The sequence below is a fragment of the Barbus barbus genome, assembly GCF_936440315.1.
Source record: "Barbus barbus genome assembly, chromosome: 3".
In the NCBI taxonomy this organism is placed as follows: domain Eukaryota; kingdom Metazoa; phylum Chordata; class Actinopteri; order Cypriniformes; family Cyprinidae; genus Barbus; species Barbus barbus.
This window is the reverse complement of record NC_136731.1, coordinates 14,971,922-14,999,910: the sequence shown is the minus strand read 5'-3', so window position 1 is coordinate 14,999,910 and position 27,989 is coordinate 14,971,922. Positions and strand designations below refer to the sequence as shown.

General features: G+C 39.2%; 1 protein-coding gene across 4 annotated transcripts in view; it reads left to right on the top strand.

Moving 5' to 3' along the window:
* LOC306846302 (caskin-2-like) overlaps positions 1-27,989 on the top strand; it is a 65,908-nt gene that overhangs the window by 31,072 nt on the left and 6,847 nt on the right. For 2 of the 4 annotated variants that reach the window (XM_079379577.1, XM_079379576.1), the window contains exons 4-15: positions 2,699-2,796; positions 5,551-5,696; positions 6,252-6,347; positions 10,955-11,085; positions 15,215-15,323; positions 15,653-15,761; positions 17,768-17,862; positions 18,485-18,602; positions 18,873-19,058; positions 26,596-26,673; positions 27,093-27,226; positions 27,843-27,906. In XM_079379577.1, coding sequence (XP_079235703.1) covers positions 2,699-2,796; positions 5,551-5,696; positions 6,252-6,347; positions 10,955-11,085; positions 15,215-15,323; positions 15,653-15,761; positions 17,768-17,862; positions 18,485-18,602; positions 18,873-19,058; positions 26,596-26,673; positions 27,093-27,226; positions 27,843-27,906 — 1,364 coding nt within the window. The remainder of the gene's footprint in view (positions 1-2,698; positions 2,797-5,550; positions 5,697-6,251; positions 6,348-10,954; positions 11,086-15,214; positions 15,324-15,652; positions 15,762-17,767; positions 17,863-18,484; positions 18,603-18,872; positions 19,059-26,595; positions 26,674-27,092; positions 27,227-27,842; positions 27,907-27,989) is intronic. The other 2 variants (XM_079379578.1, XM_079379579.1) reach the window with 2 other exon arrangements.

The window sequence follows — 27,989 nt, the reverse complement described above, 5'->3', positions numbered from 1 at the left end:
GGATCTAAAACTGCGTTATCAAATAAATGCTTGTTATCCAATGAACCCCATGATAGGGGTTTAAATTCTGCGGAAAATTGAGTTGTGTGGGCACGGTTCCTGTGCGGGCCTGCTCATAACACAGATAGGGCATGAACTGACTCTCTTCCCCTCCTCAAACACAAATGTCCCAGTTGTGAGGCTGACATTGCTGTCTTAGAGTCTGGAGAGTTAAAAAAAAGTGATGTTATGCCTATTGCTTTATGCCATGGAGCCTCTGGCAGTCTCCATTTCTTGCCTTGACCTGCCCTCTTGTTGTAGTGCCATGGAATGTTCTCCCACTCTGGAGATTTTTCTGAAGTAATTGAGTGTAATTAATTCTACTTTAATAGGATATTTTTACTGGCAAACTACTAAGACCAGTGGAATTTATTTCTGGAACTTTAATGCAAATTCCTAATATTGTCTCTTTGGAGCAAGGACCTTGCAGGGATTGAATCGGCCAACTTCTGGTTTTTAGTCCTGAGATTTAACCACTATACCACACCACCCCCTTTCATCCTCAACTTAAACCTTAGAATGAATTATTCATTTTCAAACCCTCACAGCTGTCATGCCATTTCTCATGAGTGTAGAGAACGTTCACTGTGAAGACACTTATGCGTCAAGCTGATTTACATCAGAGCGTTTCTGCTAAGCATGACAAACTTTGTGTCCTGTGTGATCCAACACAATGTGAACGTTTGACACCAGCTTGTGATTCTGAGCGTTGGAAGATCTTGCAATGTTCCAGCTCTTCAAAAGCTCAGTCGGCAAAGTGTTTGCCCTCAGCTGGAGTCTCAGTGTGTTCACGAAAATAATCAACTTGAGCCGTCATATTTATCCAGTCTGATCTATTTCCACTCTACTTGTCTATGTTGTCCCATTTCACATCTAATAGACACAGCAGTCAGTTCTGAGAAACCAGTCTGGAAATGAACAGCTCCTTTGGCTTACCCCATATGGATTGAGTAAAAAGCCTCTGGCTCTCAGCTTTTCATTTGAAAATATGGTGAGCCAAAATACCTGCATTGCAAAACAAACTGCATAAGATGTTCCTCCATGATTCTTGATAAGATGAGTCAGGCATGTTGTGGGTTAAAGTCCACAAATAGGCAAAGCTTCCAGACTGATTTGAAATTTAAGATTTGATTCTTGCCCGAGACTTCCAAAAACTTGTGAGCTGTCAATGTAGGCAGCTATTTGAGGCATCGTAGCTACTCAGAACAAAATGTCTTTTCTCAAAGACTGGCAGCATGACTACTTTGCCTTTTAAGATGCCGCCTTTTGGCTGATTTCTAAAGCAACATTGCATATAATTTTTGCCAAGAAGGCAAATGCAGAATTCACTGACAGGAACATCCATCCCCAATGGCAAACAAAACCAAACTCTGCAGTAAGTTGAGACTTCCAAAGTGTTCTAGAATGGTCCTTTACGAGGTTCTAGTAGAATGCTGAAAGCCTGGCTGAAACTATCAAACAAGTTCCTCCGACTGGATGGAATCATAGTCTGAAGCTAAAAGAAAAATCTGAGACTGTGGCTATCATACACCATACACTAGTCTGTCAACTCTGACTGTCTGAAATCTGCATGCTCTGATTTTTGGCAAATAGCACTGACTTGTCCAAAAATCTGGGCAAAAGTGGTGTAGTGTATGGAGGGTTGCAAAGAGGTGGAACATTTCTGGTAATTTTAGGGAGAAAAAAATTTTGGAAACTCTTAGATTTTTTTTTTTTTTACGAAAGTTTCCAGAAATTTACCAGAAATCTTCTACCCCTTTGCAACCCTAAATGTAGGCAACTGATAGCAAGGCTTCGTCATGCAAAAGAGCAAAGAGCTGTTTTCTTAAGCAATGACCATTTCACCAGAGTGCATGAAAGCATCCCTAAGTAATGGCTGCCAAGCTGTGACTTCACATTTAAAGATACTAAGTGTGAATTGTAAGCTACTCAGTCGCTGGTGCACGGTTTATTCTAAAAGCACCACAGTGCAACTTGGCTCATTATTTATTGGGCCACTTGTGCCTGAAGTGACAGCTTCCCCCTCTAAAGTGATATGTTTGCACCAATGGCTTGAAGACAGGCCTGTTACTCACCTGTGAGAGGTCTTGCTTTGATTTCGGCATGTCCTAACAAAATACATCCATCCCAGACAAGTAGCATTTTCATTTGTCATACTTCTGTAAACATCAGATCATACGAGGGTGTCTGTGCCCAGAGGACACTGTTTTTTGTTGCCTGAGCTTGTACTGAAATGAATATATACCCCCTTATCACCCTCTGTTTAATTTTTTTTTATTCGCCTCATGAAGCCTTGTCAATTTCAGACTTTAGTCTCTAATTGTGCCACAGCTTGAGCAATACAAGGCACTTTTACAAGACATTGGTTTGTTGGCAATCTCACATGTACTGGATTTTTTATTTTTCCACTCTCTTTATGACCACACATGGCCTCAAGTGGGGAATAATGGGGAATAAAGTGTAACTGTGCTCTGGTATCCAAATAAGCTGATAAAATTTATTGAGTGGCTTCTTTTTTATTTGGCTGTAGCCTGCATCTTTCCCAAAAGTATTGTTCTTTAGATGTCAAGTTGCTCTTTCCACTATTCTCTCCATCTCTTTATTCTCTTCCATCTCTCCATTCTCTCCAAACAAGTTTTCTGTTTTTCCCCCCACTCAGGTTTTCAGCGTTGCATCATGCTGCTCTCACAGGCACTACAGAGTTGCTTTCTCTTCTGTTGGAAGCTCAGGCTGTTGTGGACATCAAGGATAGCAATGGTTAGAACTTTCTCCTCATTACCTCCAGCTCTACATTGAGTAAAATTATCAACTGTTTGTGATTTACTTGCATATTAATCCAGGCTCTCGTAACTGCAGCCTAATAGAAGACCTACAGTTGTGGTCAGAATTATTGGCACCCTTGGTAAATATGATCAAAGAAGGCTGTGAAAATGAATCTGCATACTTTTAATCTTTTATTTAAAAAAATCACAAAAATCTAACCTTTCATTGGATAATAAGAAATATCATTATGAAATAAATGTTTTTCTCAAATACATGTTGGACACAATTATTGACACCCCTAGAAATTCGTAAGAGTAAAATATCTCTGAAGTATATTCTCATTCATATTCACAATTTTGAGCACTCCAGGGTGATTATGAACATGAAATTATCCATGGCTTCCTGTTTCACTGAAACATAAATAGGAGGAAAAACAAAGCACAAATTCCCTTAATCATCCATCACAATAAGAAAAGCCAAAGAACATATTTCTGAAGTGCAGCAAAAGATAATTGAGCTTCACAAATTAGTGAAGTGGCTTTAAGAAAAGAGCTAGAGCAGTGACAATTCCCATTACCACCATCAGGGCAATAATTAAGAATTTCCAATCAACATAAAATGTTACAAAATTGCCTGGAAGAGGACGTGTGTCTATATCGTCCTAATGCACGGTGAGGAAGAGAGTTTGAGTGGCTAAAGATTCTCCAAGGACCACAGCTGGAGAATTGCAGAAAATAGTTGAGTCTCGGGGTCAGAAAACCTTAAAAAAAATTATCTTGTTTAGACACATGGCATCATGGATTCTATCAAATGCCAACAGATAAAAAATCAATAAGTGACTGACTCTGTTAGAAATCTTATAATGGACCATGTTTGGATCTTCCAACCGTACAATAATCCAAACACAAATGTCAAAAACAACACAAAAATGGGTCACTGAGCACAAAACCAAGCCTCTGCTATGGCCATTCCAGTCCTCTGACCTGAACCCTGTAGAAAATGAGTGAGGTGAACTGAAGAGAAGAAGCACCGTCATGGAGCTGAGAGATTCTGGATGAAGGAATGGTCTCTGATCTCTTGTCAGGTGTTCTCTAACCTCATCAGGCATTATAGGAGAAAATTTAGAGGCGTTAAACTGGTAAATGGACGTTTCAAAAAGTATTGAATAAAAGGGTGCCGTTGGCCAATGTGTATTAGAGAAAAACATTTATTTCATAATGATATTTCCCCCCATTTTAAATTCTTATTATCCAATGAAAGGTTAGATTTTTAAAATAAAAGATCAAAATGATTAACAATGCAAATTCATTTTCAGACTTCTTTGATCATATTTACCAAGAGTGCCGATATTTTTGGCCATGTAAGCCTTCTGTTCAATTGACCAGGGCCATTCAGAAATCAATTAAACAAAAACTTCAATTAAACCCACTTCACCCAAAAATGAAAATTCTGTCATCATTTCTTTCTTTTGCTGAACACAAAAGATGATATTTTGAAGAATGTTGGTGACTGAACAGTTGACAGTAGCCACTGCCTGCCATAGAAGTTTCATACTATAGAAGTCAGTCAGTACATTTACATTGCCAACAATTAAGAATCTACCATGTACACAGAGATTTTTGATTACCTTGATCCAGCTGAAGTCATACTCTAAGTAAACACAAATCAAATTAAGACGTGGAGTATTTCTATTTTAGTCGCATTATTGAAGTGCAGTATAGACATGTGTCGTGTGGGACTTTTAACCGCAATATTCTATCAACTCATGCAAACATCTTAATCATAATATTGTCTTATTTTAGAATAAGGTAAATAATTAGATTACTGATGTCCATGTAAACGTAGTCAGTGGCTACTATCAACTGTTTTGTTATGTTCAATTGTGTTCGACAGCTCAAAGCAATTCACACAGGTTTTAAGGGTAAGTAAATGCTGACAGAATTAAAATTTTTGGGTGAACTCTCCCTTTAAAAGAACACTCCACTTTTTTTGAAAATAGGCTCATTTTCCAACTCCCCTAGAGTTAAACAGTTGAGTTTCCGTTCAGCCGATCTCCGGGTCTGGCGGTAGCACTTTTAGCTTAGCTTAGCATAGATCATTGAATTGGATTAGACCATTAGCATCTCGCTCAAAAATGACCAAAGAGTGTCGATAATTTTCCTATTTAAAGTTTGTCTTTTCTGTAGATTATTGCTGGGTAGATTGAACCAAGCAGAGAAATGACCATAAACAAGGATAAAGCTTGATTGCGAATAATTTGTTTCATAAAGCCCGAAGCCACAAGAATATGAATGGGATGCACTATTTACAACTGCTGGAATGAGTATAATAATAGAGAGAGAGAAAAAAAGGAAATTAATAGAAGAGAAATTAACGAAAAATTACCAAAACAAAATTACCACTAACATAGGGAAAAGGAACTTGAGTGGCGCCCAAATCAAAAAAACAAAAGTAGAACTAAATTCCCATAAAGCTCCCCAAATCCCCTAACCTAACTAACAAAAGAAAAATGTCAAAAAGAAACCGAAAGCTTCAGCGCATTGACGCTCTAAATGTCCTATTCTCACCAATAATAACCAAGAATGGCGCACACCACTTCCCTAATGTATCAAACACTCATCATTACTACGTGCAAAGTGTATATCGCGCGATATGAGCCAACAGAGCCAATTCTTAAATTTTGTCCAGTCTTGTACAAAGCTTGCATAACTGTGTGTCACATTTAATTCAGTATGATTTGCTTTGCAGGTATGCGGCCGCTGCATTACGCAGCATGGCAGGGTAAAGCTGACTCAGTGCTCATGCTGCTAAGATCAGGGGCCGCCGTTAACAATGCATCTCATGACGGGCAGATTCCACTGCACCTGGCTGCGCAGTACGGACACTATGAAGTGGTGCGTACCCATTAGACCAATAGTTCCCAAGCATTTTCCCCCTAACACTGAACATTTTGCATGTCTCCTTAAACATACCTGATTCAACTAAAGCTCATTGTAGAGACTCCAAGAGCTGAAATAGGTGTGTCAGACAAAGGAGACATGCAAAATGTGAACCACTGCATTAGACCACACCCAGATGCTTCAAAACAGATTGCTGTGTGAACAGAGCAGAGCAGTTTACTACTATGGCTTGAATGGGCTGGCCTGACAATATTTTTCTACTGAAAATTGTTCCGTATTTGCTCTGTTTATAAATTTGGTTCCAAAATTTGCCAGTCCATCCCTGTTTGAGAAACAGTGTTGTTGGATACAGCACCTGTGAATCAACTGACACCACCTTACTGAAATGCAAAGAAATATGATATCTGCAACAAGTGAGCCCAGATGGGATTTTGTGTGTATTAGTGATGGATCAGAGATAATCTGCCTGATAATCTGCCTGTCTCATGTGAACAAACAATTTGGTACAAAAAACATCATTCTTCAATGCTTTCCCTCTCTGTTTATCAGTCAGAGATGTTGTTGCAGCACCAGTCGAACCCGTGCATTCTAAATAAGGCTAAGAAGACTCCTCTGGATCTGGCCTGTGAGTTCGGCCGAGTGAAGGTCAGTGAGCTCATCTCTTATCAGTGTTTCTGTACTAGTGTGTTTGTGCTCATTCTTACATCACTGTCACTATGGTTACAGTGATCTCATAAATTACATCTGATGTGTGGGTGAATCTCACAAAATCTGACAAGAACATGTCTAGGTCATATTTCACCTCAAAATCCAAAGACAAATAAGAAAAAAAAACTTGCTTATATAAATGAAGCTCATTTGTTTGGGACATTAGAAAAATCACGTGATTATTCTGATGATTAAATTAGTCATAATTAATCACATATCAGTATTAGCTGAGAAAAGCCCCCAAATGAAGATTCAAAAACATGATAGACATTAAAAAATTTAGAAGTCAATTATAGTTTCTTGTATGTCAAGATTCAAGATTTTTATTCGTCACATACACAATTATACAGAGTATAACCAGCAGTGAAATGTAAGTAGTGACATATATTATCATTTAATATATGTTACTGGATGATGAGAGTGGACTGTCTGTGAGCTTGATATAGCATGCATTTACATGATAATTCCATCTTGAATTGTCAATGGTATTAAATTTCCTTACTGTGGGATTGTTTTTTTTTAAAGTAATTAATTTGACAAAATTTACTATATTCCTAAACTTATACTTCACAATTTAAATAATATATAAATTAGAGTTTAAATAATAAATCACACGTATGTATATATATATACATACACACACACACACACACACACACACACACACACACACACACACACACACACACAGTGGTGTGAAAAAGTGTTGGCCCCCTTCCTGATTTTTAATTTCTTTGCATGTTTGTCACACTTTAATGTTTCAGATCATCAAACTAATTTAAATATTAATCAAAGATAACGAGTAAACACAACATGCAGTTTTTAAATGAAGGGAAAACAAAATCCAAACCCACATGGCCCTGACCTGAATCATATTGAGATGCTGTGGCATGACCTTAAAAAGGCAGTTCATGCTCGAAAACCCTCCAATGTGGCTGAATTACAACAATTCTGCCAAGATGAGTGGGCCAAAATTCCTCCACAGCGCTGTAACAGACTCACTGCAAGTTATCGCAAACGCTTGATTGCAGTTGTTGCTGCTAAGGGTGGCCCAACCAGTTATTAGGTTTAGCGGGCAAGCACTTTTTCACACAGGGCCATGTGGGTTTGGACTTTGTTTTCTCTTCATAATAAAAAATTCATTAAAAAACTGCATGTTGTGTTTACTTGTTATCTTTGATTAATATTTAAATTTGTTTGATGATCTGAAACATTAAAGTGTGACAAACATGCAAAAAAATTAAAAATCAGGAAGGGGGCCAACACTTTTTCACACCACTGTATATATATTTCTGTCATGACAACTCTAATTGATTTGCATGGTAATATACACGACAATGTTAATGTATTTGGTCTTAATGTAATGTAATAGATCTGCTACGCTGCTGCAGCAGAGCAAGTACCGAGACTTGCTACTGCCAATATATCCACAACATGCTGCTGTGAGCATGTAAGAAATACTGCTGCTGCACATATAACATGAATAACCCCCATAGCATACATGAATCACCTCGTAGCAGATCTATACAGGCGGAGCTGGGGAAGGTGAAGGGTTTCTGAAGTGTGCTGGCTACTGCTTTAGCAAACACTGCCAAATATTTGAATGTTGAGCAGCGAGCTCATTGGCTACTGATACAGGAGAGAACCAATCAGCTGTGCCATGTGATAATGATGTCATTATGTCATATGGACTGTGCCATCTAGAGATTCATTCCAGAACTTAGTATACTATATATACACTGTGTATATAGATAGATAGACAGAAAGATGGATAGATAGATGCAAAAAAATTGTAATGATTTTTAATATACATTTTTGATTTTGGGGAGAAATTTTTCCATGTTCTTGACAATTGTTTTGAGATTACAGATAAGCACAGTCCATGGAGACACCTGTCTGTATGCCACAAAATTATTTCCTCGTCTCTCCTTCTGCCCTGACTGTGATTTGTTTTCCCGTCTGTCTTTTGTGTGTCATTCATGTACCGGGTGAATAAGAGGTCAGATTTCAGTAACAGCTTTGTTCTCGCACACACATGCCCAGTGGTGTGTGATTTCACTTCAGCTGTGTATTTAGGCCTTTTCGAGGTGCTACTTTAATGGCGGTGTGTGTATATGTGGTATTTAATCAGCTGCTGTATTGAGGTATCAGGGTGCGGCTGAAGCAACTGGATAATGTCTTTCTCGCCCTACATGTGTGCTGACGCGCAAGAAATCCACTCCGTACTGCCTGCTTTGGGTGTGCCTTTAAAACAGTGAGGCCGTCTTCAGTGTGATCTATGATCAATGTACGGTCAATAGAGTCATGTGTATGATTATACAGGGCTCCAAACTGCGACTAAAATGGTCACATTTGCGACCAAAAATATTAATTTGCGAGTGAAGTTTTTGCTGAGGTCGCCACTGGCGACTATATATAATTTGCATGAAAGGACTTTTTTCCCGATTGTTTTGCGCTCACATCTTTTGTTATGTTCACGTATTAAACTTACATAAGACGATGCGCATCAAAGTTTTACTGGAAAAGAGTTTCAAACAGTCCTCGTCTCTGCCGCACACAGTCTGCTGAACGCAGTGAGAGAGACCTGAAAGGTGATAATATAAACACCAGTACCCCGCGTCCACACGGTCCGTGTATGCGTCGGGATCGCGCGAGCGGAGAGTATCGCACTTAATGCTCAGGCGCGATCTCTTTAGCACCTCAGTTAAAGCAGCAAGTGAACCCATTATATATTTCGATTTAATACTATAGTATGAAATGAACCTGATCAAAAGGTATAGGCAATAAGAAAGCCTATAGTACAACTTACTGAAATGTTTTATGTAAAAGCTGTGTTTCAGTGTTTCAAACTGAGGAAATGTATAAAGCTTGTAAACATTGCATTGTAATACATTTACCTCAGAATAACCACTCAGTGTCCATAAACTCATCAGTCAGCTAGAAAAATAACTATAAAGAGGAGCGTTTTGCTATATTTATGCGCTGTTGCATATTAATATTTTTACTTATTCTGTTGTACATGATTCAACTCCTCCTATAAAATTGCAGTTTACTAATGAAGAAAAACAGACTGAATGTGTGAAAGACGTGACAACATTTATAGGATGCACTGCACTCAGTTGCCAAGTGATGCTCCTGGTCCATGATATTGGTACAGATTCTGTGTAACGAACAATTCTTTGTGACTGTATATTTCAAGTTGTAAAAGACATTTAATTCACACTTTAAGTGAACCTTAGTCCCCCGGTCGACCTGATCATCTACAAGATAGATTAAAATGCTGATAAAGCCTAGAAAAGATAAGACAAACACATGACAAAATTATTGAAATGTTAAAATAGGGGGGAAAAATAAAATGATAATAATAAAATAAACCACTTTTATTCTGTGGCACCTAAAAAAATAATTTGGCGCCTAAGTTTTTCTTTTATAGGAGCCAATGGCTCCTTACTCGATTTTTTTGTCTGGAGCCCTGTTATAGATAGAAAAATGGTAACTAATTTTTGAACAACAGTAAAGTCATACATTATTTTGCTCAAAGAACGTCATGATATTTTTCTAAGTATGCTGGGCATTTGACAGGTTTCATACATCTTATTCATTTCATTCATCTTATTCATTAAAAAAAATTTAAAAACATTGTCCACCAATAAGAAACGGTGGCAGATGTCACAACCTTGGCTCATCTCTCAGCGTTTGGCTGCTGTGCAACATTTTTCCTTTTTGCATGAACTTGATCTTTTTGCTGCTCTCACTGTTTGCTCTGCTTCGCTCCACACTATCCCACAATTCCCAGTGCAAGCCTGATGCTCGCCTTCCAAACTGTAGAAAATGAAATGACTCGTCTACTCAGCTCCACTGACTCTGCTTCAGTGCACACACACCATTAGTGTGTGTGGCCCAGATGTTTTTGGGTGTTTATGGTCGCAGGGACATATTAGCATGACCTCATCCTCACCTGGCTGTGAGGCCTCTGAGAGCCAAGACTCACCTTCCCAAGAGCCCTCTGTCTGTGTTTATATGTGTGTGTGTGTGTGTCTTCAAAACTCATCTTCTTGCCTTTTTTTTCTGTCTCTACACTTTAATTAAAAAATCTTGCTCTCGGTTTAGCATTAAAAGTGTACATGGCATTAGCAGAAGCTTACTTGTGTACCATATATTCTGTTTAAAGCCACAGATTGCATAAAAATGGTTTTGTCTAACATTTTGTTTGCCTATGCTTTAGGAATGAAGTAAAATAGTGGAATAATCAAGTAATTTTATTCATATGTTGAATTAGCTTTTATTTTAAGTTTTAGTAGTTTTATTTGCTTTCATAATGCTTGTTCATTTTTACCTCATTTAATTCATTTGTATTTCAGTTTTAGCTTCAGTCATTTTAGTATTACATATTACCTATTTCATTTAGTTGCCAAGGCTATAGTATATAATCGAATATTTATTTTTTATTTGACTTAAATGACTGAAATACTTATGTTTCAGAGTTTTTGTTAACCATAAATCACTCGTGCAAAATACGCCAATGACCTCTTTCTCTTTTGTAGGTGGCTCAGCTGTTGTTGAGCAGTAATATGGTTGCGTCTCTGTTAGAGGGAGATCGGAAAGACGGGTCAGACTCGAACTGTAACACTCCTCTGCACCTCGCCGCACGCAACGGACACAAGGACGTCATCAGGTGAGCTCTTGGAAACCTCTTGCGTGTGTGTGGCACATCTGTAGGCATCAGTCTCAGCTGTGTCGGGCTGTCCTTTCTCTCTGGAGAGATGTGTGTGTCTCAGCTCTGCTGTATTTTTACACCTAATTTGATTCTCCAGCCTCCACTGTTTTCCACAGCTGTTAGTACAGAAACACTGCTGATATAATGTAAAAATGACCCTTATAATACATTGTGATTGGATGACCCAAATTCAAAATTAATGTGCACACCTCTGAACACACATGGATTGAATTCTGTATTGATGCACCATGTTACAGCTTTGCTTGTTAGCAACTCATACCGTCCCTGGTGTATTTAAGTGTTTCTTCAGATGAACACAAAGAATTAACAATAATCCATCTCTGTGAGTCCATATAATGAGGGTTGAATGAGTGGCCAAATGTTTAACACCTTTAAAAGCACATATGGTCATCATGACAATAATCCACACGACCTCAGTAGATGAATCAAACCAGTCAAATCTTAAGTGAAACAATAGATGTTTGTGAGAAAAATACTAATATATAAAATATGAATATGAAAATATATATATATACTGTATGTATATATTGTGACGAGTCGGCTGCCTCCCCCCTGTCCATCATCACCACCCCGTCCCGTATTCGCCGCCCTTCACCAGGCTCCCGACGGGAGTGGGTGTGTGAGAGAGGAGGGGCGCTGAACACGCAGGGCTGGCGGCGTGTGATGAGGCGCACCTGACGTGAATGGAGCCTCATCACCGCCGCCGTTTAAACGCCGAGCGCGCCTCTCCTCGGGAGACCGGTCTCTTCCCCGTGCATGCACGCTGGTGTCCTCGTGGGTCCAGGAAAGGGAGCGTAGAGGGAACTACCCGCCGCCGCCAGAGACCCGCAGTCCGGCCGACACCGCAGCCGCGATACGGCCGTCGGGCGAGGACGCCGGGCCGTGGAATCCCGTCGAGCACCCGGGGATCAAGGAGTTGGACGAAGCCGCCACAGAAGCCGCCGTCACCCGCGCCCCGGGACCTCCAGGCGGGAGCGCGTGCGGCCGCCGGACTCCGCCCCTTACCTGGACCCTTCCCTCCTGAACACTGCCCTCCTTCACGAGCCCCACAGCACAACGAGGACACCAGATCCCTGTTTATTTTGGACACTTTTCCCCCTTTGGACACTTTATTTTAATGTTTTGTTTAATAAAAACCTCTCCGAGGCTTGACGCCACGCCCACTGTGTTTGTCGTTGCCTCCTCCCGCCACAATATGTATTTGTTTTATAGTATTCTTATACTGTATAATTCATTGTGAAGCTTGTGCAAGAAGTGATGGTCCTCTTCTGTCATTTGGCATGTGAGTTTCACAATGCGTTTGTGATGCGTACATTATGCTCCTCAACACACATTACAAAACACTTATTCCGAGTTCACACTGCATGATTTTCAAAGTCGGTGGATCACTGTTGTATTCACACAACACGAATATCTGGGGCAACGGTCAGTTGCGGCTGTGTTCACGCTGCATGATGGATCGGCGACAGGAGGATACACACTGCTTGACTTTACAATTGGAAGAATCGCCGACAACTCTGTCTGGTCCACAAACTACGTTTCATATAACTCCTCCCCGAACTTTCCGCTGCCCTGTATCTTGCTCTCTCATTGGCTGTAAGTCATCGCTGATGTATTTTTCAGTCAGAACTCATTTCACACAGCAGGATTTTGAAATTGACAATCCGTCAAAGATTCTGCATGATTGTCACTCATGTGAATGAGTACCGATTTGCCTCCAATTTCAGGCATTTGTCGGAGATTTCGCAAAACCTGTTGGCGAGTGAAAATCTAAAATTGCACAACACTATCAGTGGCACTTCACAACACGTTTATATGATGCTTTGCAACACATTAAGCTTCACAAAACACATACTTGTGTACATGACACTTCACAACACACTTATGTGACATTTCACAATGTGCTCACATGATGCTTCACAACACTCTTATGATGCTTTTCAACATGTCACACTTCACAACATGCTTACGTGAAGCATCACAACACATTTGTCACGCTTCCAACATGTTTATGTGACCCTTCACAACACTCTTAACGTGTGTGCATGATGCATACATGACACTTCAACAAGCTTATGTAACACTTCTCAACACTTAGGGACACTTTACTACGCACAAAATACCATGCTTTGCAGCATCATGCATCACACTTTGCAACATGCTTATGTGACAAGACACTTTTGCGAAGCGTCTCAACACGCTTACATGACACTTCACAGCACTCTTAGGGATGCTTCACAACACGCTTGTATGAATCATCTTAACATGCTTGCATGACAATTCTCAACACTTTGTGATGCTTACAATGAACATAAATAATGCTTTGAAACACGCATCAAGCTTCGCAACATCATTCTTCATAATACTCTTATGTAACACTTCGCTACGTGCTTACTTGGTGTTTTACTATGTACTTCTGTTTATGTCAAACGTAATCTGTAACCTCTCTGGAACACTCGTTTGGAAGTAGGCCGGATGCATTGGTTTATATTTCATAAAAAGCTAGTCAGATGACACCTTACCAGAGCTGCAATACTCTCTGAATGATTCCTTTAAATATGACATATACTTTGAATATAGTTGAGTAAGTTTTTTTTGTTTTGACTTAAAACACACCCTCTGCGTCATCCCAGCAGCACAGCAGACAGACACTGTACCCGCACAGCAGAGGATGAGACTGGGAAAGTCCTGGTGCCACTGCCAACAGACAGTTAGTGTTCTCTCTGACTCACGTTCCCCCACATGATCGTCCTGAGGGAGAGGAGCGTCCCAGTCTCCCTAAATATGTGAGGATGTCTGGGAAGAGTGCACTTCTGAGTGGATTAAACTGCTGTGACTCATCACTCTCATTTACAAGGACACAAGGCACTTCCTGTCTCAGACCAACTCTTTATCATGATATCGGAAGCCCATTTCTGCCACATAAGAAAGAAAAATATTGTATAAATCATAATGATGAAATAAAAAGTCATAATTATGACATTAAAAGTCAAACTTCTGTGTTGTATATATGACTTTTTATGTCATAGCAAATCATGCTTTGGGAAATCATAATTTTTTATGAGGCAGAATTAAGGTCCGTTCACACCAAGCACTATAAAGATAACGATAAATAGTTCTAAAAATCACACCACAGCTATAACGATAAAGGCACAAAGAAACGATATTGTTGGAATCACTTTCAGAACGATTTTTTTCCAGCTGATAAACGATTAAAACCATTGACACCTAATCAGAATCCATTCTGCTATAATGAGCTGGAGAATTTAAAGCGACAGACGAGCATGCGCTGAGAAGAAACAGACGATAACGTCTGCTGTTGTGGACGCTAATATCGTTATCTTTATCATTAAAGTTATCATTCTTAGTGTGAACGGGGCTTCCATCGACTTTCTCAATTTGTAATATTTCGTAAATATTTAAATGAAGTATATATTTTATATAATAATTACGTCAGTATTTATTATATTGCATTTCAGTTATGCAAATTTAAATATTAGTACAATGATAGTGTACTAAAAAAAAAACATTAATTAGCAAAAAAAAAACAACTCACACTACAGTATATAGAATATTATATAGAAAATTCACTAATAAGAATTTAGAAGGCAACGTGCTCAGGAAAATAATGGCACAATTCCTAAAAGTAAAGTAGAATCTGGAGATAATGTTCACATTTGACATTTGTGCAGTGTGATTCATTTTTAGTTTGCAGAGTAATGCCGTGTGTGTGTGTGTGTGTGTGTGTGTGTGTGTGTGTGTGTGTGTGTGTTTCCTACGGCTGTCACACTAACAGATCCCATCCTAATGCCTGGCAGTCCCAGTGCAGCACTGAAATTCCATCCTGCATTTCGACAGATGAGCGTCTCTGATTCCACCTGATGCGCGCGCGTGTGTGTGTGTGTGTGTGTGTGTGTAAATTCCACAAGTCTGTGTGTATTATAGGCCCTTCAGTATGTAAATATTACACAGAATGCTAAAGAGGATGTTGTCTCCTCTCTGTGGAGTAGTAGTAGACTATTGCTGCCAGTCCATTCATTGAGTTTCCATCTCCCTCTGTCTTCAGGCTTCTTCTGAAAGCAGGTATTGACATCAACAGAACCACTAAAGCTGGCACAGCGCTCCATGAGGCCGCCCTCTATGGGAAGACAGAGGTAGTGCGGCTACTCCTGGATGTAAGTTCATCTGTTTTTTAGAGAAGTCTACAGGGGGTCACCGACCTTTCTAACATTAATTGTCTTTTAATTTTAGCTTTTGAATCACTGTGCAATTGAATTTTCAGAACAGTTTATTGTAACATCCTGTCATATGCTTCTTTTTGAGAATTTTCTTTCACAAGCAACAAAACTATGTTTATGTCCTCTGTATTTGTGTGGATCGAATCCAGAATCAATTGAGGAGGAATCAAGATGCATTAGTGATTTGATTTTTCCACACTGAATGTGCTTCTGCTATTCGACAGACAACATTTACCCGTCTTAATGTTTGTTTCTTGTGATGGCAGAATGGGATTGATGTCAATATCCGTAACACTTACAATCAAACAGCCCTAGACATCGTCAACCAATTCACCGCATGCCACGCCAGCAAAGACATCAAGCAGCTCTTACGAGGTGAGATGCAATCTGACATTTATTTTAAGACTGTACTGACTGTATTTTATCTGCTTAAGCTTGTGAACTGTAGCAGCGTGTATGTGGAGTGTGTTTGTGTTCATACTGCATATACACAGTATATGAGAGTGTGTACATGGTGAAGTTTGTGTTTGGGAATGGCCCTTTGGTTTGTAAATGGTTATGGGAGACATTTAAGCTGCCATTTAGTAAGCAGCTGTTTAAACTCAGGATTATATAACCTGCTGCTTCTTCTGGCTGAGCGCATGAAAGAGACAAAAGACATCTACTGTGTGTGTTTGTGTGCAGATGCATAGCACAAATCTGTGGGGCCCTCCTATGAAACATAAGACGGAGCCCCACCCACAAGTACTGACGTCATATGTGAATATTTGTATCAGGATGAAATTGTAATAGTGACAATCATGTTATTTTGAGCAATTTAGCTTTCTGTTTACTAATTCTCTTTACTAATTCCCTTTATAAATGTGGCCTTTAAGAATGCACTTTTTTAACGGTATCATGCATGATTCCTGCAGGCATACTTTTTCAAATTTAAACTGTGATTCACACAAAATCCATCAGGTGATGCATGCACATTTCAGAATGCAACTTGTGTAATCAACATTACTCTCACAAAACCCAAACCAAATGAACACTGAAGTCTGGCGTCAAACAGACTTAGTCCACACTAAAAGCTCTTAGTCTTTGTAAACACTATATAAAAATCAGTGTGACGCATGTCCTGGACATTAGTGAGTGGAAATGTGAAGCATTTCATGTGTGATCTTCATGCATTCTGTAACATCTGCAGTATTTATTGCTGTTTTGTGCAGGTGGGTATAAATAAATATTTGAAGTGATTGTTGATATAAGACACTCTCATTATGTTTATGTCGTCTTTGAACTTGGGCAGTAAACAGACAGCTCTTATCATAATGAGCACAGACAGACCCGTCTGCTTTAACCAGAGCTGCTCTGTGTGTATGTGGGCCACAACGCTTCCCTAAACCTCTGACAGACTCCGAGAGTTAATTATTGATTCAGTGAGCCTGCTGTGTGTCCGTGTGTCAACATATTCCTTCCACTGGAATAAAATCACAGAAATGACACGCTGAGAGCTTCAGATGGCAGGACCTCACTAAACTATTTTTAGGAACACTATTACAATTTTTGCATTTACATTTTTATAACATTTCTCCAACACATTCTCATAAATAAAAATATAATGGGGAAATGTACTTAAGAAAATCAAGCACTATATCAATTACAGTAATAGTAATATATTTTAATATTAGAATTTTGTCAGCATAAAAACCATTACGCCTATGGAGAATCCCCATAAAACATGGAAACGTGTGTGTGTGTGTGTGTGTAAAATTTTCTTATTACTTCCTTTTGATTTTGAGCTGGACAATTTCATGAGATTTAGCAATGTATTGTAATGTACAGTAGGTGGTATCTTCCAGTACTCTCTGAACTACACTAAACAAAATTATAAACGCAACACTTTTGTTTTTGCCCCCATTTTTCATGAGCTGAACTCAAAGATCTAAGAGTTTTTCGATGTACACAAAAGGCCTATTTCTCTCCAATATTGTTCACAAATCTGTCTAAATCTGCTTTGCCAAGATAATCCATCCACCTCACAGGTGTGGCATATCAAGATGCTGATTAGACAGCTTGATTATTGCACAGGTGTGCCTTAGACTGGCCACAATAAAAGGCCACTCTAAAATGTGCAGTTTTACTGTATTGGGGGGTTCCGAAAACCAGTCAATATCTGGTGTGACCACCATTTTCCTCACGCAGTGCAACACATCTCCTTTGAGAGAAATAGGCCTTTTGTGTACATAGAAAAAGTCTTAGATCTATATAGATAGTTCAGCCCATGAAAAATGGGGGCAAAAACAAAAGTGTTGCGTTTATAATTTTGTTCTGTGTATGTGAATTTCTGGTTTTGATTCAACACAGATATATGTGTGTGTGTGTGTGTGTGTTTTCAGAAGCTACAGGAGTTCTTCAGGTCAGAGCTCTGAAAGACTTCTGGAATCTTCACGACCCCACGGCCCTCACCATACGGGCTGGTGACGTCATCACGGTATGGCCACTTACATGACTTCATTAAACCTCTTGTGTGTGTGTGTGTACGTCTGCGCTTCTCTTAAGTATTATACCAAACCCCAGTGTCCCCAGCCAGTCTATTCAACTAGCGTTTCAGAAGCAGTTTCACTTGAACTGAGGCCAGATTTTTCTCTCTTTCCCCTTCCACGAGTTCTTTCTGATCATCGCCTTGGTTTTTTGAGGGCGCTAAAGATAAACTCACAAGTGTTTATTGGTGAACCCAAACCAACACATATTTTCACACAGCATTGTTTCACAGGAAGTTGTGGGCAGAGAATAAGTACAGTCTAAGGGTCATTTACTGGAGGGTTTAGAGATGTATTTCATGAGCTGAATGATCTCGCTGTTGTTTTATTGTCGGGCCTGCAGCTATTATATGCTTTATGCATGTTTGCTTAGGGTGGGCAGCTGGGGTTATGTTATCTAACTTTCAAAAGCTTTCAGATCATGCATTGTCTCTGAACTCCCGACCTCCTCCTCTGTTTTGACTGATTGTCAAGGATGAAAAACTGCTGGATTAAAAACCAAGCGGGTTGTGTTTGCAACAGTACGGGTGAGATCACTGTGACGTCAGTGTGTTCTGCTGTTGTGATTGGCAGGTGATAGAGCAGCACGTGGACGGACGCTGGAAGGGCCACATTCATGACACCCAGAGGGGAACAGACCGAATTGGCTACTTCCCCCCCTCCATAGTTGAGGTCATCAGCCGACGCTCAGGTACAATAATAACTTCAATTGTAGCAGGTTGACCAAAGTTTTGAAGCTTCACAGCACGTGGTCGCTGTTTTCATTTGATGGATTTTATTACAGCCATTAACCCTGCAAATAACATTGTTTCCTTTACTGAATCAGTAACATGCTGACAGAAGTACCCTAGACGTGTCTCTGTCTTCCATCTCGCTGCTTCCCATGAAATAAATGTTAATCTCTAACCTCCATCCGCTTGCATTAACCCTCTGCTCCTGTCATGTGTGTGTTGTCCTGTAGGGGGCACCCTGTCACGACACGCCTCTCTGCCCACCCATAGGCAGCAGCTGCTCTCCCGGTCCGCCCTCAGTCCCAGCTTGAGTCTGAGTGGGGGCGGGACCCCTCAAACTGATGACTCCTACACTCTGTACACCACTAACCCACACCTGGTCCTCCCACACGCCAATGGTCTGAGCACCAACCCAGGTATACCCAACTTCCGGTTATGGCGCCTTGCTGAAGAGACGCACGAGTTAGCCCCGCTGTAATTTGTGTTAAAATTTCCTAGATATATCCTAGTTTCATTCATCGTGTGAGCTCAGTTTGTTTAATAGCAAACTTACTGTTTAAGATGTCACCTAAACCAGCAAAGCAAAAGCCGAAAAAAGTGGAATCTGCTGAAGTTATATCCGACTCCGAAAGCATGGAAGAGGTGGCGCGAGTTGCATATGGCAGTGAAGACTCGTCGCCGGTTTGTGGAGATCAAGCTGGCGGCTTAAACGCTGATACAAGTGGTATCATACAAGCAATAAACTCGATGAAAGTCGACATGGCCTCTCAATTCGAAACTGTCCTTTCAGCTGTACAAGATATCAAAAACCAAGTTGCAGAGTGTTTCGGAAGATTAACGCAGACAGAGGAACGCATTTCTCAGACCGAAGATTCGGTCTCCACACTTCAATCAACGACCAACGCTCATGAAAAGAAAATTACTGCACTTGCCTGGAAAATAGATGATTTGGAAAATCGCAGCCGACGCTCCAATCTGAGGCTCCTTGGTTTACCAGAAAAGTCCGAGGGCAATGATGCATGTACATTCTTAGAAAGCTGGTTACCTGAAGCGCTGGACATGGAACCACTGCGGAAGCCACTGGCCATAGAGAGGGCCCACAGGATCGGTTATTTGCGAAAGACTGCAGCGGACGCGAAATCTATCCCGAGAGTGATGATTGTGAAGTTTCTGGACTACAGAGACAAGGAGCGCGTGATGCGAGCGGCCAGAGCAAAGAAAGATGTACTGTTCCAACATCACCGAATCATGTTCTTTCCGGATCTTTCTGCTGAAGTAAACAAGCAACGGAGGCAGTTCGACGAAGTAAAGAAGAAGCTGCGAGCTAAGGGACTGATGTATGGATTCATCTTTCCAGCGCGCCTCCGAGTGACCGTTGATGGCCATACTCACGTCTTTCAAAGTCCATCAGAAGTTAACGACTTTCTAATGAACATGTAAGCTGGTGCTGTTTTTCTGAGCTCTTTGTTCATTTTCAAAAATGTATATATGCAATAGACAAAATCAATAGGTTGAATTCCTTAGAAGGGGACTATGTTAATTGCTCAGCGGGGCATAAGTGCGATGCGATTCATCGTACGGTTCTTTTCCCTAAGTTAATTGGGTTGATCCAGTTAAGGAAGTTAGAAGCAGAGAAGAGTTTGGATTTGCTGGTGGTTCTCGGCAATTCGTAGTTGTGTGGAGTTAAAGGGTTTTTTATTTTATTTATTTATTTTATTTTTTTATTCTGGGCAATGTTTGTACTCATGTTTATTTTAGTTTGCTTTATGTCTGATCTTTACAAAGTACAGGTGATTCTCTGTTTTAAAATATGGGAGAGTGTTGGTTTATCTCACAATATAAAAGGATATGACAGAGAACATTAGAGTTAAATTTGTTTCGTGGAACTGTAGGGGGCTACATACTTTTTCTAAAATCAAACAAGTGATGTCTAGATTAAAACAACTACAGTCTAAAATTGTTTTTCTTCAAGAAACACACTTAATGCCCAAAGATATATGTAGAATACGTAATAGGTGGCCTGGTCAGGTATTTGCAGCTTCATTTAGTTCTCAAGCAAGAGGGGTAATTACAATGATTCACAAATCAATTCCATTTCAGATGGACAAGATAATGCAGGACCCTTTAGGTAGATACCTAATTGTTCAAGGGACACTATTAACTAAACCACTGAATCTTGTTAATATTTATGGCCCTAACGATGACATCCCCAAATTTTATAGTAACCTCTTTCTAACTTTATCCACCCTTTCTGGGTTTAATGTGATGGGAGGGGACTTCAACTGCACATTGGATCCAATTAGAGATCGTTCATCTGGCCTTGATCAGTCCCACAAACAGACTAGAAGGACCCTGAATTATTTTATACAGGATTTAAATCTTGTTGAAATATGGAGACAATTACACCCTAAAGATATCCAGTATTCTTGCTTCTCCAGAACACACCAGTCCTATTCTAGAATTGATTACTTTCTTATCTCTGCACCACTTATGTCGTATATTACTGATTGTTCTTACGATTCTATAGTAATTTCAGACCATGCCCCTATATCACTCACCTACATTGACCCTAAATTACTTGGAAATCCTCCAAAATGGAGATTTCATCCCAAATGGCTCCTAGATGATCAGTTCAATAAACATATTATACAACAGATAGATATGTATTTTGAAATTAATACAACACAAACCTCAGCTAGTATCAGATGGGAGGCTTTTAAAGTCTTCATTAGAGGTGTTATTTTAAGTGTCACAAGTAGCAAATCAAAAAGATATAAGAAAGAATTGACTGAACTGGATACTAAAATTAAACTTATAGAAAAGACCTTATCACACAAAAATGACTTAACTATTCATCAGGAACTGCTAAATCTTAGAACTAAATATAATGAACTATCTGCTAAAAAAGCAGCAGCTAGTCTAATGATGTTAAGACAAAATTATTATGATCAAGGTGAAAAGGCAGGGAAATTGTTAGCTTGGAGAATTAAACAAAAGCAATCTGAAAGAACAATAAATTCTATTGAAGATAATTGTGGCAATATTACAGTGGACCCAGTAAAGATAAATGACACTTTTAAATGCTTTTTTGAGACTTTATATTCCTCTGAGTATGCAGATAATATGCAAAAAGAGTTTCTTGACAGTTTGTCTATACCTACTATCTCTGAAGAGACAAAAAGGTCTTTAGACATGGATATAACAGAAGAAGAAATTACAGAAGCCATTGACAGTTTATCAGCAGGTCGAACACCGGGACCAGATGGCCTTAATGTAGATTTTTACAAGAAATTTGGGGCAAGACTTTCCGGACCCATTTTAGATATGTTTAAAGAATCCTTTGCGAATGATGTGCTCCCAGAATCTTTAAGACATGCTCTCATTACATTAATACCTAAGCCTAATAAAATAAATACAAAATGTGAATCATTTCGACCAATTTCATTACTTAATACAGATGTTAAAATACTGAGTAAAATTTTAGCAAGGAGGTTGGAGGTACTTCTACCTAAGATAATACACAGAGACCAAAATGGATTCATTAAGGGCAGGCAAGGGTTTCACAATGTTAGAACCTTGCTTAATGTTTTATATCTTATAAAGGGAACTAGTGATGCGGCCATTCTGTCCTTAGATGCTGAAAAGGCTTTCGACAGGGTGGAGTGGCTGTATCTATTTGAGGTCCTTAAAAGATTTGGGTTTGGAGAGGTTTTCTGTAAATGGATTAAGATACTTTACACACATCCTATGGCTGAAGTGCTCACTAATAATATAGTTTCCAAAGCCTTCAACATTCAAAGGGGCACTCGTCAAGGGTGCCCCCTTTCACCCCTTCTCTTTATCTTAGCTATCGAGCCGCTTGCCATTGCAGTAAGATCTCATAGTAACATACAAGGCATCAGATCAGACACAGTAGATATGCGCATTTCGTTGTACGCAGACGATGTAATTCTGTACTTGACAAATCTGGCTCACTCCATTCCTTCTCTAATACAGCTTCTTTCACTCTTTGGTAACTTTTCTGGTTATAAAATTAACCAATCTAAATCATGTGTCCTTTTATTGAATAGTGGTGATAGTCAAATACCAGCTGTAACACCATTTAATGTGGTAGATTCCTTTGTTTATTTAGGAATTAAAATAACGGCTAATATAGATCAAATATCTTCAGTCAATTACCAACCTCTTTTGAACACTATCTCTAAATTTATTGAAAGATGGAGAAATCTACCTATATCTCTAATTGGACGTGTAAATACAATAAAAATGAGTGTGCTCCCTAAAATATTATATCTATTTCAAAATATTCCTCTCTGCCCCCCATCTTCCTTTTTTCCAACACTCCAGAGATTATTCACTGATTTCATCTGGAATAACAAAAGAGCTCGTGTTCGGTTATCATTATTATACTTGCCTTATAACAGGGGTGGTCTCCAATTTCCAAATCTACAGTGGTACTATTGGGCAGCACAGTTACGATCTACTTTATTTTATTTCTCTTCTGAATCTTCTACGTCTTGGTTGGACATTGAATCTTTCTTTATAAAGTCAAAATTACCCCTTAATCTTTACCTTTATTCGGCAGATATTAAATCTCTTAGAAAAGACAAAGATACCGTATCTTTTAACCCTATCCTCATTAATACAATTAATGTCTGGTGTGATGTATATAAATATTTAGGTCATTGTAATACTTTATCATGTTTTACCCCAATATGGGGAAACAAGTGTTTCAAACCAGCCAGATCTGACCCAGGATTTAAGATGTGGTATGATAGAGGGCTGCAAAAAATTGAGGATTTTTATAAGGAAAATGATCTAATGTCCTTTGCAGAAATTGTAGCGGAATTTGATATTCCCAAAAAGCATTTCTTTAAATTCCTTCAACTTAGGAGCTATATCTCTTCTTATCAAGGGGCAAAGCTTACAAAACCTAATAAGACACCTCTTGAAGACCTATTATCAAAACCTGCCCAATATAAAGGTTTAATATCTATGTTTTATAAAATGTTAGAATCTTACTCCAAAGAATCATCAGAATCTAAATTGGCTTCGTGGAGAGAAGATTTAAATCTAAATATTCCCTTGGTGGTATGGGAAGAAATATGTGTGAAAGCTCAACTACAAACATTTAATAGTAATCTCAAATTAATACAGTATAACTGGATTATGAGAACATATATTACTCCAGTTAGATTAAATAAAATTAACCATAATATTCCAGACACATGCATCAAATGCTCAGTTGATAAAGGCACACTTTTGCATTGCATGTGGAACTGCCCGAAGGTGCAGGAGTTTTGGAAAGAGGTGGCTATATTTATTTTCCAGATGATATCTATAAATCTACCCATGAAACCTGAAATTTTTATTTTGGGAATTATTCCTGAAAATATTGTTCACCATAGCAGTTCTCGTAAACTTGTTGATTTTAGTATACTTCAAGCAAAGCGTCTGATAGCTCTGTACTGGAAGAAAGTGGAAAGGCCGTCTATTGTACAGTGGATCAATAACATGTCTTTCTGTTTAGCAATGGAAAAGATAACTTATATGTTAAAAGGTAAACTTTCTTCTTTTGAGAAAATTTGGGCACCCTTTATATCGTTTATATCAAATTCGGATTTTGGCAATGTACTGAATGAGACTGGAGAAGACAAGATAACTTGACATCTGACACATACCACCCCCCCACCCCCCACACAGATTTATTTAAATAAACCACTGTTGAATATTGATTTCGTGTATGCCTTCTATGCATGTTTTGGATTTCCAACTTCTCCTTCTTATTGTATAACTGTCTGGAATAACCTGGGATATTATTTAAAATAACCTGTTTTTTTTTTGTTTTTTTTTGTGTTTTTTGTGTTTTTTTTTTTCTCTTTGTTTGTTTTTTCATATGAAAAGATGTAACTACATTATTGTTGTACTACATTTACTACTTTGTAATATATTGTTACATTTCAATAAACAGATTGTTCAAAAAAAAAAAAAAAAAAAAAAAAAAAAACCCAGGTATACCCACTCGGCCCCATCTCTAAGGGTGCTTTCTCACACGTTTCCACCTGGTATTAAGATGTTTTCAGTGATCCAATCACAAATGGTCTGCTGAGACTCATACTGTTTCCACCTGGCTTTAAAATGGCTTTTAAATGCATCTCTACATCACTTTTGTGGGAGTGCTAAATGTGTTATATGAATACTGTTGATGGAACAATCCTATGTTAAGTGGATTACAAGTTATTGGGAAATGAAGCAAAGGGATCTAGAGAGCAGCTGCAATTTCAGCTTTGTTTTGGTACAACGCCGCAAAGTTTGAATCACTTGATTTGGTGTGTTTTCTTACAACACGTCCCCACAATGTTAGGTCAGTAGGCTGTTTAAATGCATTCAAACATATAAGCTTCTACACTACAAAAGCAATATGGTTAAATGCTTTTTTGACTATTTCTTGAAGTGGTTAAACACAGAAAAGCTTAAAACCTTTTAGACTCCATTCATGCATGTATTTAATGTTGTCCACTTGTGAACGGATCGGTGAAAACACATTTTAATTCCAGTTGTAAACAAGGCCTAAAGTTATTGATGCGAACCTGAGTGTTTGACGTCAGAGATCGGTTTGTTCTGAAAGCACTTTTCTGAAATCTGTTGCACATCAGTGACTGGTATGTGTATGGTACTTTTGAATCCTCGCTACACGTGTTATCATGCGTTTCACCATGAACGCAATAGGTATTTAAAAAGTTAGTTCACCCCAAAATGAAAATTCTGTCTTTAATTACTCACGCTCATGTCGTTCCAAACTCCTAAGACCTATGTTCATCTTCGCAAACACAAATGAATATATTTTTGATGGAATCTGCCATTTTGGAGAGTACCCAAGAGCGTAATCAGCATTGTTTACGCTTTAATGTGCTGTGATACTCTCCAAAATGGCTGAAGACAGTACTCGGGGGAGAAGAATTGTTGAATAAAGTCATTTTTGTTTTCTTTGCACACAAAACGTATTCTCGTAGAGTTGCAAAATTGAAGTTGAGCCACTGATGTCACATCGACTGTTTTTCCCATGTCCTTATACTATGTTTTTGGACCTGGGAACATTACAGTTGCGTTGCTGTGTATAGAGGGCCAGAGACCTCTCGGATTCCATCAAAATTATCTTAATAAGCAATTAATGACAGAATTAATTTTATTTATTTTTTTCAGATTTGCAGGCTAATAAATGGTTTAAACCCCTCCTCAGCAGCAACACGGTCGATTTAGCAGCCAGACTTTGTTTTGTGTTTGCAGACATGATGTAAATATTCACTAGAGAATGATGCAAGCCAGCAACTTCCCTCCAAATCTGACACAACTCATAACGTAAATAAAAACCTGTAGGCTTATCATAGTGAAACAGGATAGGACAAGAACCTGGTTTTGTAACACGGATTTGTTGCTATTTTGTGTAATTTGTTCATTCTTAACCAAAACAATTCTTTCTAGTGCAGTGCAATTCTAGTGCAGCTTTAAATATTTATACTCGCATGTCATTAGATCCTTAAAAACTGTTCCATGGCTTTTAATAGGGATTGACAGTTTGACCAAAATCTTGTATCACAGTAGTGATTAAGATCACAAAATATTTATTTTTGCTTTTATAAATGGTTTATATATTAAATAACCATGTGGTATTGCTCTTTTTAATGAAGTACTTAGCTTATTCTAGATGTAAACCATAAGATTTAGAATTATATTATTAATCATTGGCAGTTGGGGCAAACGGTTGGATTATGGACCCTGGGTGGGCTCATGGTTCTTCTGTGTGACAGATATAGTAGAAACACTGTCTTTGCATATAAACACCATGCATTGGCACACTCTCATCTGAAGCCCCTGATTTGGGATGCACACACCCTTATATTATCCGCCCACAAGACTGAGGCCAGTGGCCCAAAAAGTGTTTGTGTCCGCTAGGTGGGCCTCCCAGCAGTCTGTCCCAGCACATGACCCCCAGCATGGAGGACGTGTGGGTTTTGCGGAACTCCTGCGCTGGTAAGAACCGCTGCACTCCCCTCCTCTGAAACGCTCCCCTACTGGCTGCCACCCCCTCCCTGCTGCAGACAGACCCTCTGATTGGCTGGCCTGTCGGACGCCACACAGACCCAGTTGGTGTGTCTGTCTCCAGATGTTAGCGTACTGCGAACTCTCTCACTCCCGTAGCAGAACGTACTGTAGTTTGTGTGCTGTCATCTGTTAACCCAATCACCACATGCCTGTGGCTTTGCCCTGCTGCCCCCACCCCATCCTGCCTGCTGCTTGAGTAGAGCCCATTGGCACAGTGGGTACAGTGTCCTCACAGCTGTGGGGTGGCACACTGGCATGGCAGTGCAGATGGCTGCTGTGATGGCATAATCACGGTCATGTTATGATTGCATTGGCTCACTAGACTAATGCCTCTATCTCTCTCGCAGCTGGGGACAGGAACAGTGTGGGCAGCACTGGCAGTGTGGGTAGCACCCGCAGTGCAGGCAGTGGCCAGAGCACAGAAAGCAACAGCGCCCCCAATGGACCACAGCAACACACCACCAGTCCTGACACCAGCAAGGTAACCATGTTCAGTCACAGGCATGATGCTTTGTAAGAAACACAACTTAAAGAGTTCCCATTTAGAAATACCAGGGAAAATGTGATTTCCAGGTCCGTTTCTGTAGTAGATAAACATTTTTCTAATTATGATGTTATTAAAAATTTGAATCTTTACTGGAAATATGGAGTCATGGTCTTATGACAGGTGCTTTTAGAGGTAGTGAGCGATAACGAAATGTCTTAATTTGGATAAAGATAAATTAGATTGAAATGGTACATTTGTGTTAAGAACATCTGGTGAAGAGCCAATGTTGCTATTTTAGCAGGTAAAATGTTTTGTTCCATGTATAAAGAATTTGTGTTTTGCCTCATTTAAGACATTTGTATACTACTAGCTATGTTTCCGTTAAATCCAAGGATTCATACCTGACATGTAGAAGAAAATTCGGCACATCACAGCTCCCAAAAAAAAAACAGTTCCTTAAATTTCGAAGTCCACAACTCTTCATCAGACCATAATGGACCTGTTTCCTGTTATTTTCGTTAAACTTGTTTAGCTTCAGGCAAACATTTTTCGTTCCTATGTGAACTATAGTTTTATAGTTCAGGTTTCTTCTGACTTTTATTTTAAACAGGCAACGCCCTCTGTTGTGGATTTACTGCAGCCAGATAATAACAAACTTCCAGACACACTCACAGGTAAAGAGTTACCTGTGCCATATTTACTGTTTGTATCTGTATACAGCTTACGGTAACAGTATTTGGACACATAAAATGTATGA